Source organism: Heterocephalus glaber, unplaced genomic scaffold (genome assembly GCF_053883595.1).
Source record: "Heterocephalus glaber isolate CG9 unplaced genomic scaffold, H.glaber_assembly_v1.0 deba00001613, whole genome shotgun sequence".
In the NCBI taxonomy this organism is placed as follows: Eukaryota; Metazoa; Chordata; class Mammalia; order Rodentia; family Bathyergidae; genus Heterocephalus; species Heterocephalus glaber.
This window is the reverse complement of record NW_028258384.1, coordinates 35,176,196-35,196,519: the sequence shown is the minus strand read 5'-3', so window position 1 is coordinate 35,196,519 and position 20,324 is coordinate 35,176,196. Positions and strand designations below refer to the sequence as shown.

At 33.9% G+C, this 20,324-nt stretch overlaps 1 protein-coding gene across 3 annotated transcripts in view; it reads right to left on the bottom strand.

Moving 5' to 3' along the window:
• The window catches only part of Col4a5 (collagen type IV alpha 5 chain), a 375,874-nt gene that overhangs the window by 100,834 nt on the left and 254,716 nt on the right, over nucleotides 1-20,324 (bottom strand). For all 3 annotated transcript variants that reach the window (XM_087196749.1, XM_087196750.1, XM_087196751.1), the window contains 5 exons: nucleotides 19,408-19,500; nucleotides 19,215-19,319; nucleotides 17,672-17,769; nucleotides 16,265-16,415; nucleotides 3,030-3,143 (listed from right to left, as the gene is read on the bottom strand). In XM_087196749.1, the coding sequence (XP_087052875.1) occupies nucleotides 3,030-3,143; nucleotides 16,265-16,415; nucleotides 17,672-17,769; nucleotides 19,215-19,319; nucleotides 19,408-19,500 (561 nt within the window). The remainder of the gene's footprint in view (nucleotides 1-3,029; nucleotides 3,144-16,264; nucleotides 16,416-17,671; nucleotides 17,770-19,214; nucleotides 19,320-19,407; nucleotides 19,501-20,324) is intronic.

The following is a 20,324-nucleotide window of genomic DNA, read 5'->3' as shown; positions in this document are numbered from 1 at the left end:
TAGGACACATGTGTTAATCTTGAATTGTTTCTCTGGTGTGAGAAAATGAAAGTGTAAAAGAAGATCAAAATGTATAATAGATACTGTGCAATAGGAAGAAAAGTTTTAAAGGGGAAGGGGGACTGGGGGGGAGATAAAAATGAGAAAAGAAAGAACAGAAACAAAATTTTTGTAAATAGGGAGGGGTGGAGGGGTGGAAGGGGAGGAAGGAGAGTGGGAAAAAACAAGAACTAAGACACATCTTGGACAGGTACAAATTTCTAATGATGTATGTGATCATAATGTATACCTAAAATGTACCAATAAACTTACTAAAAAAATCAAATAATAACAAATTCTGGTGAGGTATGGGGAAAAAGAAACCCTTCTTCATTGTCGGTGGGAATGTACACTAGTACAACTACTGTGGAAATCAGTATTGAATTTCCTCAAAAATCTTAAAATATAAATTCCATTTGACTCAGCTATTCCACTTCTAGGCATCTTCCCAAAAGAGTTAATAACATTATATTAAAGTGACACATGCACAGCCATATTTATAGCAGCACAGTTCATAGTATCTAAGTCATGGAAGCAGTCTATATGTCCATCAAGAGATGAATGGATAAAGAACATACGGTATTTACACACAATAGAGTACTACTCTGACATAAAGACACAAAAATTTGAATAATTTTAGGAAAATTCATGTACCTTGAACCCATAATTTTAAGTGAAGTGAGACAAAAAAGGTTAAAAATCATATGGTTCTATTATATGAGAAACCCACAGAATAAATAAGTCAAAGAGCAAATAAAAGATAAAAAATAGGAAACGTGGAGATAGATCATTGTCAAATGGTAAGGAGATTATGAGATTGAGGGAGTTGGAGAAGGGGATTTAAAAGTAATTCACATGTGTCATGTACATGTACCAAGTACCCACAGTGAATGCTTTCATGATGCACCACAAACATGTACTACTTAAAAATAAAAGAATTGAGAATTCTGAAACACCACAAGCACCTTCAGTCACTTGATTTTGGGCAGAGTGGCCAATAGCATATACTGGAGAAAAGACATCCTCTTTACAAATGGTAGGAAAACTAGCTATCCACATGTAGAAGAATAAATCTAGACCTGTATCTTTTACTTTGTTCTAAAATTATAAAAGAATGGATCCATAACCAAGATATTAAAGCAGAAACACGAAATCTGCTAGAATAAAAAAGTGATGAAACCCTTGAAGACATATGTGTAGGCAAGGAATTTCTCAAGAGAACCTCAACTGCATTAGAAATAGTACCAAGAATCAACAAATGGGATCATATCAAAAAACATCTTTTGCACAGCAAAGGAAAGAACCAACAGAGTGAAGGGACAGTCTACATAATAGGAAAAAAATTTTTGCCTGCTACTTCATGGGCAAAGAACTAACATCAAGAATATATAAAGAACTAAAAAAAAGAATCAGACTCTTCAAAATAAAAGACAGAAATGAAAAGTGGTCAATTGAAATGAATAGACAGTTTTCCAGAAAAGAAGTACAAATGGTCAATGTGTACATGAAAAAATGTTCAGTACTTTTGACCACTAGAGAAATGCAAATCAAAACACTGAGATTCCATTTTAGGAAAAAAAGGCTATTATCACCAATTCAAAAAACAACAAATGCTGGTGAGGTAACTGGGGGAAAAGAACCTTTCTACATTGTTGGTAGCAGTGTAAACTAGTAAAATCACTATCAAATTCATTTTGGAGATTCCTCAGAAAACTGAAGACCAAAATTCCTTTGGACTTAGCTATACCTCTTCTTGGTATCTTCTAGAAAGCATTGAAGTTATCATATTACAGTGATACATGCATACTCATATTTGTAGTAGCAGTCCTCAATAGCTAAATTATGGTAAGAGCTTATATGCCCACAACAGATGGAGAAAGAAAACATATACAGTATCATGGAGTAGTACTCATCCAGAAAGAAGGAAAATTTGAGTCATCTATGGGAAAATGGATGGATCTTGAGAACACAATTCTTTTTTTTGGTACCAGGGATCGAACTCAGGTCCTTGTGTTTGTGCAGCAGGCGGCGAAACCACTGAGCTAAATCCCCGGCCCTTGAGAACATAATTCTAAGTGAAATAAATCAGGCACAGAAGGTTAAATATCACATGGTTTTTCTTAAATGAGAAATCCAAAATATAAATCATTGAAAGAACAAAATAAAACGAGATGGTAGGAAACAGGGAGGTAGATTTTGTGGGAATGGGAAGGGGATCTAGGGAAAATGGGAGAGGGGTGGTCATGGGAATGGGAAAATGGGAGTGAAAATGATCAATAAGCATATGTACTAATTCCCCCAAATGATGTTATGTTATGTTTCATAAACATACTTATTAAAAAAAGAATTCACATCTCCAAATGACTCATAATCCACAATCTTGACATACTCTTGCACAAATGTAGAAGATACATATGATTCTTTTGGATGCAAAACCTCTATTGATAAAAACCTTTCTGAGTATCCAATAAAAAATACAAAATATTAGAGTGCTGGTTTGGGGACAAAAAGGAAAAAATCAACTCAGTTATTTTTAAAGAAGTAAAGAAAATGAAAATGCCTGTAATATATTTTATAGAACATTTTTGCTAAACCCTAACTGTAAGAAATGTTAAGTGATTCCATAGAGAAAAGTTGATTACTCCCGTACAGGTATTCAAGTCTGAAATAATCAGCACCAGAAATTTAAGTCTATGCTTACAAATTTATGTCTAACTCAATGACTTTATGTTAATGGTAGCATAGTGTAATTACTAAACTGCATTTTTGGAAACAGATCAATCTTGGGTGAACAAGAAGGAAAAAATCTGGGATTAAATACACTGTTATGCTTTGATCTATACTTTTTCATTTCTACAAAATTACATACATAAATAGCTTACCTCTTAAATCACATTCTTGGAAGACTATTACATAGGCTTTACTTTATTGATAAGCTTACCAGCCTATTATTAGGACTGCTACAAAATGCACATTTACTCCACTCTTACCTGGTTGGCCCATTGGTCCAGGAATTCCTGGTGGTCCTGGTGGTCCCTGAACACCAATTCCTGGCTGCCCAGGAGGTCCTATTGGTCCAGGCTGCCCATTTGGTCCAACATCACCTTTAAGAAATAAATATAGTTTAGATATTTAAACTAACAGCTGAGTCACCAGTCCACAGGAGCCATAATATCCATGTGAAAAGGCACATAAGTTTTAGAAAGGACCTTGAAAAACTGGCCATTCATTAGGAAAAAAGTACATTTAAGTACTCAGATAAGAGTATATGGAATTCACCAATAGTTTTATAATTTAACATATATTGAACACTCAGCTTCAGTAGTTAAATCAACCTCAACAAACACTGCAAAAAGATTATAACTACACATTGCATCTAATTGTAACACATCATGGGCAATTATTTATAAGCTTAAAATATATTTTCAAAATATCTGGATTTTAAAGTATACGACCTTCAACATCTTCCTTTTTATTAATTCAAGGCCATGGCCTAAAATAGCCTTAAGCTTCTTCTCTATCAGAGAAACATCTCTTTGACCTTAGAAACTTCACTGTCCCTCTCTCCATCTTGTTTGTCACTGCCACTTCTCAAAACTTTTATATACTTTAAATTTCACTCATGTTAATGTGCACTTTGATGAATTTCAAGAAGTGCTTTTAGTCATATGAAAACCACTAAAAGCAAGATATAGAACTGTTCCTTCAACCCCAAAATGGTCCATTACCCAGTTGTAGTCAATCTCTCCCCAAATCCCCAAATTCTAATTCTCTGTCAACCATGGCTCTATCGTATAACATACAGTTTTTCCCTTACAAGGATGTGATTTAAATGCAACTATGCAGTATGTAGCCTCTTGAGTATGTCTTATTTCACTTAATATGATCTATTTGAGATTCATTCAAGTTGTTGTATGTATCAATAGTACTCTATTGTATTATTATGCTACATTTTGTGAATCTTTTCAATATGTGATGGGCATTTGGGCAGTTTCCAATTTCTTTCTTTTTTTTGAGACACAGTCTCACTATGCAGTTCAAGCTGGTCTTGAACTCACTATGTAGCCCAGGCTGGCCTCAAATTCATGGTGATCCTCCTGCTTCAGCCTCCTGAGTGCTGGGATTACAGGCGTGCATCCCCCCTTATTGTTTCCAGTTCTTAGTGATTACAAATAAAGCTGTTATGAACACTGACTTGTGAATTTTTATGTGAAGCTTCGCATTTCCTTTAGTAAATAACTAGAAGTGGAGTTGTGTCATGTGCCAAGGTCGTATTTAATCCTCTAAGAAATCATCAAACTGTTTTTCAATGTGGCTGCACCATTTTGCATTCTATCTAGCAATGTATGTGACTTTCAGTTATTTTTCATCTTTGCCTTGGTAGCACTTGGTGTTGTCATTTTTCCTTTTTTAAAAAAGCCAATTCTAATAATTATATATCTTAGTGTTGTTTCAACTTGCATATTGCAGCTAATTATACTTAATATCTTTTTACATGTGCCTCTTTGCTATTCAAGTGTCTATACTTGTGAGTTATCTATTTAAATTATCCATTTTTCCAACTCTACTTTAAAAATTGGGTTGTTTGTTTTCTTGTTATTGAGTTTTGAGAGTTCTTGTATATTCTATTTACAAGTCTTTTGTTAGACATGACATTAAAGTACATTCAACTTTTTTTTTTTTTTGGTACCGGGGATCGAACTTGGGACCTTGCGCTTGCGAGGCAAGGGGTGGAAACACTGAGCTAAATTCCTGGCCCTACATTCAACATTCATGATGTCCAATTTATCAAGTTTTTTTCTTGTATGGACTGTTCTTTTGGTGTCCTAATAACTCTTTGCCCAATCTATGATCACAAAGATTTTTCTCTTATGCTTTCTTCTAAAACAAGCAAAGAGCCGGGGATTTAGCTCAGTGGTTCTGCCGCCTGCCTCACAAGCGCAAGGTCCTGAGTTTGATCCCTGCTACCACACACAAAAAAAAAAAAAAAAAAAAAAAGCACAAAGATCTGTATACACCATGAGTTAAAAAAAAAAAACTTTCCCAAATTTCAAAAAGGACTAATTTCAGAGGCCGGGGATTTAGCTCAGTGGTTCCGCAGCCTGCCTTGCAAGGGCAAGGTCCCAAGTTCCATCCCCGGTACCAAAAAAACCCAACAAAACAAAACAAGGGAAAACAGGATTGCCCCTCGGTAAATCTGACCTACAGACCTCTTTTTACACTGACCATGAAATGAGAACGGTTTTTATGCTTTTAGAGGGTTTTTTTTTTTTTTTTTTTTTTTTAAGATGTGACAAAGACCATATGTGGCCCTCACAAAAACTAAAACATTTACTATTTGGTTCTTTATAGAAAAGTTTGTCTGCCTCTGTTTTAGAAGTTTTTTAAAAAAATGTTAGGACCTTATATTTAGTTCTGTAATACAGTCAGAGTTAAATTTTGTACAAAGCATTAAGTATTTGTTTTATTTTGTGTATGGATGTCCAATTGTTTTCATGCTATTTGTTGAAAAGAATTATTTTTCTATTAAAATTGTTTTGCAAATTTGTCAGAAATCAAATATATGGGGAATAGGATGTAGCTAAGTGGTAGAATGCTTGCTGATCGTGTGTGAGGTCCTCTGGTTCAATCTCTGGTACCACACAAATCAAATGTGTGAGTCTATTTCTAGATTCTCTATTATGTTCCATTCATTTATGTGTCTGTATTTCACATACTATGCTAATTACTGTAGCTTTACATTAAGTTTTGATGTTAGGTACTTTGAATTCTATAATACTTGTGCTTTTTCAAAAGCGCTTTGGGGGGCCAGGGATTTAGCTCAGTGGTTCCGCCTCCTGCCTTGCAAGTGCAAGGTCCCAAGTTCAATCACCAGTACCAAAAAAAAGTGCTTTAGCTATTATAAATTGTTTTCTTTTCGATCCAATGATTAAAGTAATAAGAAAATTCTGTGCTTTCCTTAAAAATCTGTTTTATCTATGGACCAATTTGGGGAGAATCAATACCTTAACAATATCGCTCCTTCCAATACACAAACAAAGCATATCATTCCATTATCTTAGATGTTTGATTTGTCAGCAGTATTTTATGCTTTTCTACATATAAATCTTCCATAATATTCATTTAGAGCTATATATACATAAGAGCTTCATGGTATTTTACATTATTGTAAATTATATTGTTTTCATTATCATTAATCCCAGGTTGTTCATTGCTAATACATACACACACACAATTCATTTTTGTATATTTGTGTTGTATTTTATGATCCTACTTAATCCACCTCTATATTTTAGAAATTTCTGTGTGGATGTATTCTATAAATACAGTTTTATTTATTCCTTTCCTTCTGTATTTCTTTTATTTTTTTTTTTACTTGTCTTATAGCACTGACTAGAACTTCCAGAATAATACTGAAGGAGTATTGATGAAGGTGATCTTTGTTGTTTCAAATCTCTGGGGAAATGTATTCAGTCTTTCATCACTAAATATGATGAGTGAAATATTTTTGCAAGTGTCTTTTTGCTAAAGAAGTTCCATTTTATTTTTAATTTTCTGAAAACATTTTTGAGGAAAGGATGATAAATTTTATCAAATAATTTTTAGTATTTATTAAGATGATAATGTAGCTTTTCTTCTTACTGGTGATATGGCAAAATACATTGAATGATTTTCCAATCAGTTCATTTTATTCGGATAAATGTATTTTCTTGAGTACTTTTACCTCTATATGAATGAGAGCTACTGGTCTTTAGCTTACTTTGCTCATGTCTTTGCCTGATTTTCATATCAGGGTAATGCTAGCCTCACAATGGTCAGAAAATGATCCACATACTACTATTTTTGGGAAAAGATTGTGGAATTGTTATTGTTTCTTTAAATGTTTGGTAGAATTTATCAGTGGTGCCATCTAGGTCTGTAGTTTTCCCTGATAGTAGGGTTCTAACTACAAACTCAATTTAAACTAATACATATCTGGGTTACCTATTTCTTAATATATATTGGTATACATATAATATTAATATCTTAACATATATAATTGGTAAATATGTGATACATAATAATTACATTCATTTTGGGGAATTGTCACCTATTTCCTTTTGGTTTTTTATTTTTTTGGTACCGGGGATCGAACTCGGGACCTTGCGCTTGCAAGGCAGGTGCCAGAACCACTGAGCTAAATCCCCGGCCCTGTCACCTATTTCTTTATCACTGTGCATCAATAGCCTGTACCTTTTAAGAAATTGGTCCATTTAATCTAATTTGTCAAATTTATGGGCATGTAGTTGTTTGTCATACTCCCTCATTATTCTTTTATTGTCTGTAATGGGACTGGAATTATATCCCCAGTTCATTCCTAACATTGGTACCTATATATCTCTTCTTTCCTTTGGTCATAATAGACGGGGTGTATCAGTTTTATTAGGCTTTTCAAAGAACCTTAATTGGTTTCATAGGTTTTTTTCTATTTTTTCCATTTTTAAGTTGATAATCTGCTCTTATTGTTATTGTAGTCTCCCTTCTGCTTGTATATTTTTCAATTCACTTTCCTTCTCTAGTTTCTTAAAATGAAAAGTTAGATAACTTATTTAAGATCTTTATTTTCTTGTAATATAATTTTAATATATAAATTTACTTTCAGTCCTTCCTGTGCATACCATAAATTTTTATGTTTTACTTTCATTTTCATTCAATTCAAAATGGTTTATAATTTTCCTACTGATTACCGCTTTGTCCTATGGGCTATTTATAAATGTTCTGGAGAGACACTGGAGAACCTGAAAAGAAATCAAGGAGAAATTCAAGATATGAAAAATTTAATAGAAAGCATGGCTAGAAGATTCTACCAACATGAAGATAGAGTGTCAGAAACTGAAGACAAGGTAGATGTAGTAGATCACAAACTCAGTGATATCCAAAACACAACAAGACAACATGCAAGCTGGATCTAACAGCTACTGTATGACAAAAAAACAAAACAAAACAAAACAAAAACCAACATCAGAATGATAGGAATAAAGAAAAAAATAGAAGATGACTCAGAAGACATAAAATTTTTTCCCTGAAATCATACCAGAAAACTTTCTAAATCTAGGGAAAGAATTCAATATTCAAGTACAAAAGGCATATAGAACCCTAAATAACCTCAAACATGAAAGAAACTTTCCATGGCACATCATAATCAAAATTCCAGAAATTCAACAAAAAGAAAGAATACTAAAAGGTGTTAGAGAAAAGCAGCAAGTTATTTACAAAGGCAACCCTATAAGAATTACAGTAGATTTTTCAGCATGAAGTTTAACGACCAGGAGACCCTAGAGGGAAAATTTTAAAGCCTTAAAATGAAACGACTATCAACCTAGATTTTTATATCCTGAAAAATTAGCCTTCAAAATTGATGGAGGAGTAGATATTCCATGACAAAGAAATCCTAAAGAAATACCTGACCACTAAAACAACATTGCAGAAAATACTCAAGGGAATCCTAGACAGAGACAGGAGGACACTAGCACCAAAGAGCCCCAAAGAAACTATACAACCAAATGGAGAGTAGCAAAAGAAAAAAAAAAGGTAATCAGCACTGGAAAAACAATGTAATGGCAGGACTTAGTAAAAACTTTATAATAACAACTGCCAACATCAACAATGTTAACTCCCCAGTCAAAAGACAGAGACTGGCAGATTGGATCAAAACCCAAAATGCAACCATATATTCCCTACAGAAGACACATACCATCCAAAAGGAAGCTCATAGACTAGAAGGTGAAAGGGTGAAAAACAATACTTCTTGCAACCAGAGCCTGAAAGCAAGAAGAAGTAGCTATCTTATTTTCAGACACAGCAGACTTCAAGCCAAAACTTGTCAGAAGAGACAAAGATGGCCACTACAAACTGGTAATAGGAACAACTCAACAGAAAGAGATAACAATTATAAACATCTATGCAACAAATGTTGGCATACACAACTTGATAAAAAATTATTAGATATAAAAGGATAGACAGACAGCAATACAACCATAGTTAGGGATGCCAATATGCCATGCTCACAATTATGTGGGCCAACCAGAAAAAAATTTACCAAAGAAATGGCAGAGTTAAGTCACACCATTGAACAAATGTACTTAACAAATATCTATAGAATGTTTCACCCAACAAAACAGAATACATACTATTCTTAGCAGCAAGTAGAATTTTTTCCAAAATAGATCATATCTGAAGCCATAAAGCATAATAAATACAAATAATTGAAATAATTCCCTGCACACTATCAGAGAGAAAACTAGGGGCCAATATCTGTAATGAATATAGGTTCAAAAATCCTCAACAAGATGCTGGCAAATAGAATGCACTAAACTATTAAAAAAATCATATATCATGACCAAGTTGGCTTCATCCCAGGATAATTCAATATATAGAATTCAATAAATGTAATATATCACATAAACAGAAGCAAGGACAAAAAATCACATAATCATCTGAATAGATACAGAAAAAGCCTCTGACAATATCCATCATCCATTTGTAATAAAAAAAACCTTGACAAAAATGGGTACAATTAGTCTGGTTGTCAATCTGTATATATGGTAATTAACCTTATAGGGCCTTATAAGGTAAATACATGAATTGATGCTGGCAAAATACAAGGGAATGGAGGGAAGGGGAAAACAAGGAATTGAGATGTGTGGTGTATATGTACCAATTCTCTTCAATGAATGTAATCATTGTATACTGCAAATATGTACTATTAAAATTAAAATTTTAAGAAAATAAAAAATGAAAAATGGGAATAAAAGGACCATATCTCAAAATAATATAAACCACTTATGATAAACTCACAGTCATATATCTCACTAAATGGGGAAAAACTGAAAGCTAAAATCAGTAACAAGATAAGGATGTCCACTCCTGTTCAATACAGTATTTGAAACTTTAGCCAGAGGAATCAGGTAAGAGAAAGAAATAAAAGGGATGTGTACAGGAAAGGAATAAGTGCAAGTATCCTTATTTGCAGATGAGTTGATCCTTTACATGTAAGACCCCATGCCTCCAAAAAAAAAAACTTCACCAAACTCCTAGTACTAATAAACAAATTCAGCAATGTAGTAGGACACAAAATCAATACACAAAAACCCACTGACAAAAAAATCAGGGAAAGAATCCTGTTCACAGTAATTTTAAAAATTAAATACCTAGGAATAAACCTAACCAACGAACTGAAAGAACTCTATAATGAAAACTAGTATCCTAAAGAAAGAGACTGAAGAAGATATCAGAAAATGGAAAGCTATCCCCTGTTCCTGGATAGGCAAAACTAATATTGTCAATGTAGCCTTATTACTGAAAGTGGCATATAGATTTAATGCACTTCCAATCAAACTACCAACTTCATTCTTCACGGAACTAGGAAAGTAATCCTAGAATTTATATGAAACCAGAGGAGACCCAGAATAGCAAAAACAACCCTGGACAAAAAGTGCAAAGCAGGAGTCATCACAATTTCAGATTTCAACTTACATTACAACGCTACAGTGATATAAGCAATATGTTACTGGCACAAAAACAGAAATGCAGATTCCTGGAACAGAACTGAAGATGTAGGAACAATCCCAAGCATATTCAGTGATCTGATTTTTTACAAAGGGACCGAAAACATACACTCAAGACCTAAATATAAAACAGAAACACTGAATTGACTGGAAGATAAAGTAGGTAAAACTCTTGAAGAAATAGGCGTAGCCAAAGACTTTCTATACAGAATTCTAAATGCACAAGAAACATCAACAGTCAACAAATGGGATAATATGAAATTTAAAAGCTTCTGTACTGGAAAGGAAAAAACCAATAGAGTGAAAAGACAACTTACCAAATGGGAAAAAATTTTGTCAGCTATTCCTTCAATAGAGGCATAATATCTAGAATATATAGAGAACTAAAAAAAAATTAGACCTCCCAAAACAAAAGTCAATAAAAAACAGGAAATTGTAATGAATAGACACTTCTCAGATGAAGTACAAATGGCCAATGGGTGCATGAAAAATTTTTCAGCATCTTTGGCCTTTGGAGAAATGCAGATCAAAACAACACTGAGATTCCACCTCACTCTAGAAAGAATGGCTTTCACGAAGGCCTCAAAAGCCAACATATGCTGGTGAGGTTGTGAGAGGAAAAGGAACCTTCCTACAATAAAACCACTATGGCAATCTGTACAAAGATTTCTCAGAAAAACTAAAAATAATAATTCCACTTACCTAGCTATACTTCTTCTAGGCATCTTTCCAGAAGTTAAAGTTATGATAATATAGTGACACATAAATACCCATGTTTATAGCAACACAACTCACAATACCTATATCTTGAAAACAACCTATATGTGCATCAACCGATGAATAGATAAAGAGAATGTGGTATAATATATGGAATGGAGTACTACTCAGCCAGAAAGAAGAATAACTGAGTTATTTGTAGAAAAAAAGGATGCACCTTGAGACCATATGCTAAGTGAATTAAATCAGCCACAGAAGGATAAATATCACATGGTTTCTCCTACATGAGAAACTCAAAGTAGAAAAAACTGAAAAAGGAATGTTAAAGAGAGTTAATAGGAGCCAGGGATTAAGCTCAATGGTTCCACTGCCTGGTACCAAAAAAAAAAAAGAGAGATAACAGAAAACAGGGAGGTAGACCTTTTGTAGATGGGAAAGGGATCAAGGGATGGAGGGCAATGAGAGGGAGTGTAGGAGAAGAGGTAATAAAATGGCCCAAGATGTGTTATGTATATGTACCACTTCCCCATGAATAATGCATTCATTATGTATGGCATACAACTACTAATAGAAAACAAAATAAATGCCCTGGTTATCTTCTAAATATTCCAGTATTTTCTGAGATAAGATGTCTTTCTGGTATTTATGTATTATTGTCCGTCATGGTAAGAGGATTAATTTATTAATTTCAATATTTTTAATTTGTTAAGGTTTGTTTTATGGCCTAGATTATGCCTTATCTTGGTGATTGCTCCAAATGCCATTGAAAAGAATGTGTTCTCTATTGTTTTGAGGTAAAATGTTCTATAAATGTCAATGCTGAGGAGTTACACTAAAGACATTCTTTACATTGCTATGCTAGAATAGTGGACCTCCTATCCTTGTATCATTTTACATGATGCCAATGCTAAGTACAAACCATTTCAGTTGGATAAGGATGAAAAATCTATGCCTCCTTATGATGGGAATTACAGTATCCCAATTTTTTTTTTGAGATAATGAAAACTGAACCCAGGGCAAGCATTCTATCAGGGAGTTACAATCCCAAGCCTAGCAGGTTAATTTTTTGAGTTCTAACTGTGAACTATTAATTCAAAACATTAGAGGTATGCATTCATAAAAGTTCTCATGAAACAACCAGTATGATTAACAATACCACCTAGATTTTCTTATAGTAGAGAATAAACTTTGAGACCTTCAAAAACAGAATTTACATTGCTGTGTTTCTAGTAATTCAAATATTCCATGGCACAGAAGAGAAACATAATATATGTTGGAGGAGTAAAGGAATTACATAATAGAATTCCTCAAATACTTATTCTTCTAGCACCTAAATAACTATAATTCAATTTTAATAATTGAGGATGACTTCTACTAGGACATGGAAATGTCAAATTTCCATCCAAAAATTAAGCAAGCAAATGCTCAATAAAAATTTCATGTTTCAAATAGGCTTTACTCCATTTCTTCACAAAACCTGCCTCAAGGACATAGATGTGCAAAATATAGTGGTTGAGTAATTTTCATAGGGAGATCACAACATTGTTTATGATTTGCATATTTCCATCTGAAATTTTTGGAGTCATGGGTCTATATCTGGGGGAGATAACTACCTTAACAGATGACAGCTGGCCAGAAATATTTAATCAAAGACATTGAGGTATTTTTAAAACAGCTAACCTAAGAAGTTTTTGTGTGAGCTAGTTTGGGGCTTTTGCTGGCAGAATCTATCCTGATTAAAATTAGACTCGGCTATATTATTGCTTTAATAGAAATCAACCCAATATGATTCAGGAATATAGACCTGTTCAGATTATTCTCTACATTCCAAAATATTCACCAGGAGGGTTCAGTTCCCTGCAAACCAAAACATGTTAAACAACAGCCAAACTAGTTGTGCTAATTATTTTCTTGTATTTTATTTGGAATACTCAAAATCAAGGGGATTAAAAAAAAAACCAAAGAAACTGTTAAGGATATGAATAGATTACAGGAAAGAATACAGCCCTTAAACATATGAAATGATAGTCCATTCACCGTAAGGGACATATTAATTTAAGCCACTCTTAGAGTAAAGGCAAAGGGCCTAGTATAGCTAAAGAATTTTTAAAAAAAGAACAAAATTGGAAGACTTACATTATATGATTTCAGGTCTTAATATAAAGCTACAGTAATATAAACAATGTGGCACTGGTTTAAGGATAATAAAATACATAAATAGAATTAATAGTACAGAAATAGATCCATTCATATATAAATATTTGATTTGCCACAGATTTTAAAGTAATACAATGGAGTGAAGGCTGTTTTAGACATATGATACTGAAAAAAATATTTGAAGTGGATGATGGTTTTAAACATGGAAATTTTTAAACTGTAAAGTTTATAAAATAGAAAACAATCTCATGTCAGTGTTGAGCTAGGTAAATGTTTCTTAGACAAGACACAGAAAATTGTAATTAGAAGTACAAAATTTTATGGATACAACTTCAATAAAATTAAAATGTTTTCATCAACATACACTAAAAAATGAAAGGACAAATCACATAGGGATAAAATACTCATACACATACATCTGAGAAGGGACTAGTATGCAAGATATATAAGAGCACTTACTTCTTGACAAAAAAAATGAGAAACAGCCCTTTTAAAATGGACAAAATATTTGAACACGTAAATAGTGCACAGTGATTAAAAAAAGAGTTCAATATTATTAGTCATCAGAAAAACGTAAATTAAAACTACAATATGATATCACCATACATTTACCAAAATTCTAATATTGGGGAGAATGTAGAACAATTAAAACTTTCGTATCATACTGATGTGAATTTAAAATGGTGCATCCATTTTGGAAAAAGGCCTAGTAATTTATTATATAACTAAGCATATATCTATCTTATGACTCAACAGTTTTACTCTTACTTATTTATTCAAGCAAAATGACAGCAGATATCCATTAAAACATTTATAAAAAGTTGCTCTTAACAGCTTCATGCATAATAATCAAAAACTTGACAAAGCTCAGGTGTCCATGGTATATTCGTTTCACCGAAAGGTAAGAACTGCCGATCAACATAATATGGATAATATAAGAAACATATGCTTCATGAAAGAAATCTTACAAAGAATGTATATAACATGATTCAATCTCTAAGGAGTCCTAGAATGGGTAGAATAAATTATGATAAATAAATTATAAGTATAGTTGCCAATGTGGACACTAGATTAGGAAGTGACTAGAAAAAAACCATAAATTTTTTTTCCGGATGATATCATTTTCTCTTTTTCCTTTTCTTCTTCCCTCTCTTTTGTCCTTCTCTCCCTCCCAACCTCCCTCCCTTTTTCCTCTTTCTTTTTTTCCATAGTGTTGGGTGCTGAACCCAGGAATGCTAGGCATTCTACTGCTGACCTATATCCGAAGCCTTGGGGTAATATCCTGATAACAGTTTGGGTTACACAAGTGTTTGCATATGTCAAAATCCAGCAAATGTACCCTTAAGATGTGCACATCTCATTTAATATGCATTCTATATTTTAAAAGCTATGGACCTCTAGTTATGATATGAGTGCTGAAGTATTTAGGGACAAGTATACTGTTGTTGCAATTTATTTGGTAACATATAAAAAAGGAAATCCATGAATAGAGAGAATAGATGAAAAGATATGTGGCAAAATATGTACAGTAAAACATTACAGTAGAATATCAGTGATGGATATATAGTAGTCACTGTAATGTTTTATACTTTGCAGTATACATGGATTTTTTTTTTTCTGGTGCTGAGGACTGAATCCAAGGCCTTGAGCATATTAGGCAAGTGCTCTAGCAATGAACTATATCCCTGGCTCATATATTTGGAATTAAAAAAAAATAAAACATTGTCAGGGGCACAAAATGTTAAGTGTAGAATCTAGGTAGTAAATACATAACTTCGTTGTTCAATTATTTGAAATTTTTCACAATAAAATTATTTTTAAGCTATACTAAGTAACCTGTTTGCTTCCATCAAGCTAAAAAAACTCCAGGAGTTTTTCAGTATAAACACTTAGCAAGACTTTGGGGAAATTGGCACATTCATACGTTGCTGGTGAAAGTATAAAATGGTACAAATGGAGAGGAGTCTGAATATCTTAAGGATACATTTATCCTTTACTCAGAAAATCCATTTTCATTACTTCATTCTACTATTGTACCTGTAAACATCTGAAATAATGTGAATGAAAGATTATTCTTTGTGGCATTATTTATAATAAGATTGGCAAAAAAAAATCCACACTAGTAACTAGCAACTGGTAAAATAAACTAAAATATAACCATGCTATTCAATACTAAGTCACTTTTTTTGGTTGGGAGAGGTTTGAGACAAGGTCTCGCTATGTAGTTCAGGCTGGCATTGAACTCACTATGTAGCCCTGGCTGACCTTGAATTCCCAGGGATTCTCCTGCCTCAACCTCTAGAGTACTGGGATTACAGGCATGTGCCACCATGCCTGGCTTCTAGGTATCATTTTTTTAAATAAAGACTTTTATATATTAATGTGGGGTAATCTCTAAGATATAAAGTTAAGTGAAAGAAGCAAAATGCAAAAAGGCCAAAAGGTAACTTACCCTTTCCCAATTTTTTTAAGAAATGAAAAAAAAAAAAAAAAATATATATATATATATATTTGTATTGGCTAGTATTTTTTCTTCACAAAGAAACACTGAAAGGATAAATAAAAAATATGGGGATGAAGAGGAAGTAATACCTCTCATTGTTACTTTTTTACATATACCTTTGTATTATGTACCCAATGAAATAAAGGATAAATGTAATCAATGAAAGATGAAGAGTGTAACCATGACAGAAAGGTAGCATGAGCTTCTCAGCTAATTGGGCTTATCACCCACAAGTTTTCCCAAAGATTTCAATTTCTATAAAAGTTAAAAGCAAATTGAAAAGCAGCAATAGTCTCCATACCTTTAGGTCCAGGTAGCCCATTCAAGCCAGTGCGTCCTGGAGGACCTGGAGGTCCTGGGAAACCACGATCACCTTTTGGACCAAGTGTTCCTTTGAAACCTGGAAGTCCTGGTGGCCCAGGTGGCCCAGGTAACCCAAATCCTGGCTCTCCCTTAGGCACACACATGACAAACACAATAAAAACTCCTATGACTTTTTCTGGCACTTACTGTTTACTATGAAGGATTTAAAGCAGAAAATACAAGGTAATACTTTTTCTTCATGGGGAGAAGAGCAGGATAATTAAATAAGATAACTGGTATGTCAGAGAGAACATCTTAAAGGGTGGGAAACAGGGCTTAATAAAACAAATTACATGAGTTGGACTGATTTCAGAATAAGAAAGAGACAACACAGAGAGAATGTGATTAAATAATAGTCTATCCAAGTGAAGACATGATTATAGACCAAATATTAAATAATCCCAAATGATGATTTTTAATTTGACTAAGTACGATCGTGGCTTTGTGATTTTGTATAAAATGTCCACTTACTTATATATGAATATGAATACTAAAGCACTTGGGAGAAATGGCATAATTTTAAGATTTGGGTTAAAATACTTAAGTGAAGAAAAAAGAAATAACAAATATGGTAAAATCTTAATAATTTTGCACCTAAGTGATGGACATACTACTGTACTGCTCCTTTCTCTTTTGTGTTTATTTGAAAATGTTCATAATAAAAACAATGAACTGAGAAATGATTTTCTCATAAGAGCTGGGATCATGGTCAGTTGCTTTTCCTATGGAAAAGAAGCAATAATGATGAAACCCAGGAAATTTAATTAATTAAGCATATAAAAATACAGGGACAACCAAGATAATTACATACTACAATGGTTTGCTGAAAGCTGACTGAGGAAAGTTTGAAATTAGATGAGATAAAATAAAAGGAATGGAAAATAACAAGTACAGAATTGTTTATTATAATTATTATTACTATATCTAAGTCAATAGCAATTATTTGTATTATGTATCTTTCTTAGAAGTGGCACAGAGAAAGACAATTTGGGAAGGTCTTAATACATTCAACACTGTTTCAACCAAACATCACATAGGCATGGGCAGAGATGAAATACGATAGTGTTTCTATAAATAAGTACAGGGGAAGCTAATGTTTATAATGCTGTATCTAATTCAATAACTGTCCGCTGTACAACAGGATGAAAAGCTTTTTTTATTCAAATATGACCTCTTGGATTATTAATGATAGTTTGGGATTAAGTAGCTTTAAATGAAAACATAATCAGATAAGTTTTATCTGTATAGTAAAGATTTGGGACAATGTCTAAATTAAACAGAGTCAGGACTAAAGAAGATGGAGGAGCTAGGAAAATGAGAAAGAATAGTTTAAAATGTACCAGACCTTTGGTCCTGGAAAGCCTGGTGGCCCAGGAGGGCCTTCTAGACCAATTCTCCCGGGGATCCCAGTTGCTCCTGGAGGTCCTGGGACTCCTGGAAAACCTGTAAAATGAGAAAGAGAATAGATTTTAAGAAATATATTTAAATTCTCCAACCCACATTCTCACCTTACCCTATCATTCTTAGTGACTATAGTAAGATATTAAAAGAGCAATGACATTTTGTATGACTACTTAGGATCAAGCCTTATAGCTAGTATTCTCTCTCAATCATCTTGAGCCTCTTATATTTACTTAGAAGTAATGTCTGTCTTCTGAACAAAAAGGACCATTACAATAATAAATCAGAAATAAGCATAAGGCATGAATTCCACACAAAAAACACGTGACAACTTATCTTCTGCTTACGGTTGGTTATAGTGTGTAAGATGATTAAGCTTGATTGTCAATTTGATTGTCTCAGGAGTTACCCAAGGGATCAGTGGAGGACATTTTTGGGAGTGGCTGGCTGGGTCATGGAAGCATGACTTTGGTATTATACCTGGTACCTGTCTCCTTCCTCTCTGATGGTGTTCCTTTGATCTGCTTCTCAGCTGCCACGAACTAAGCACCTTTGCTATGCCACACCTTCTGCGATGATGTTTCAGCTTTGTTGCCAGCCAATGATGTACTAAGTACCCTGAAACTGTGAGCTAAATTAAACTTTCCCTCCTTTTAATTGTGGGTGTCATGTATTGTGTCTCAACAATAGGAAAGCTGACTAATGCAGAGTGATGAAACACCTACTCTGTACTTCTGGAAATGAGCTAAAAGCAACTGTAGATATTACATACATATAAAATCAAACCTGAGCCTTTTCTGTGGTACTGAGGATTGATCTCAGGACCTTCATACTAAGCTACATCCCTAGCCCCTTCATGAAGTTGCCCAGACAACTTAAATTGGGGATTCTTCTTCCTCAGCTTCCCAGAGAGCTGGGATTACCAGCTTGGTGATGCACCACCATGCCTGGCCAAATCTGCTATTTTTGAGAGCATCTGGCATAAATGAGTGAGGACAGGTTTAAGTACTCTCCTTACACAAATATCACCCATGCCATTTATGAGAAAAAATTCTGGAGAAATAAAACAGAACTGAAGCAAAAACGCTATAAAATTTGAATAAATTAAGAATATTTTTACTTAGAATAAAACATTGGATATAGGTATACAGTTAGCCTGTTTTCTGTTTATTACAATCCATTAATTCACAAATATCTGTGGAGTGCTGTGTACCAGAAACTGTGCCAAGTCTGAGAACACAAAAATTCAGTACTTCCCATGAAGTATTTTTATCTTATAAATGAACGTTGCAAATCTACAATAGACATATTTCTATGATGGGACTGTTTTACATAAAGATCATTAATTTAAAGTACATACATTTATGAATTTTCATTTAAACTATTTATAGCACTCAGAAAAAAAAGGTATAATTAACACGTCTTTAATGAACTAATACTGTTTTACTAATCAGCTAACCTATTACCCACTCCCCAGTCCAACATACCTTTGGGACCTGGTGGTCCAGGAAGCCCAATCCCAGGAATACCTGCTTCTCCTTTGCTACCAGGTATTCCTGGCAAACCCGGTTGGCCTGGGAGCCCAAGATCACCTATGAAAAAACAGTTTTCAAACAAAAGTCTTTCAAAGAAAGAACCCAACAAGTGGTGAAGATGTTTTGAAATACATTTCTCACATACCTGGAAGACCTACTTCACCATCTCTACCTGGGTTGCCAGGCAGCCCAGGCTTCCCTGGCTGTGTTATGGTCTGACCTGGATCACCTTTAGGACCTGTGAACCAGTGGTAAGTGCACAATGTTTACTTGATTAAAGATCTCTTTTCATTCAAAACAAAAAAGGGAATCATCAAACATCCTTTGAAAATTCGGAATAATAAAATTCCGTAAGAAAAACAATCTCACACTATATATTCCAGGAAGAGAATCAAAGAGAATGGTGAAATTTAAAAGCGAAAAGTAGATTATAGGTTTCATAGCTTCCATGATTGTGGATAGGTGATGGTTTCAGACGTCAACTTGACTGGATTAAGGGACATCCAGATAGTTGATAAAATAGTGTTTCTGGGTATGTCTGTGGTGGTGGTAGTAGAAGAGATAGTCATTTGAATCAATGGACCAAGTAAGGAAGATCTGTCCTCACCCAATGTGACCCAACATTATCCAAAAACTGAGAGCCTGAATAGAACAAAAAAGGTAGAAAAGAGGCAAATTTGCTCTCTCCCTCAAAGATGGGACATCTATCTCCTGCTCTTGAACACCAGAACACCAGTTTTTCTACCCTTCAAACTCTAGAATTTGCACCAGCATCCTCCCAGGAGGCCTTTAGACATGGAATGAGTCATGAATTGGCTTTCCAGTTTGCAGAAAATCTATCATGTGATCACTTAGCCTCCAGAGTCACATGAGCCAATTCCCCTAATAAACCACCTCTCATCTGTCTATCTATCTATCTATCTATCTGTCTATCTACTTATTCACCTACCATATTGGTGCTCTTTCTCTAGAGAGCCCTAATATAAGACAGTATCTATGAAAATATCTTTTTAAATCTAGGGAAAAGGAGCCTTAAACAAATCAAACTATAGTAAACAAGGA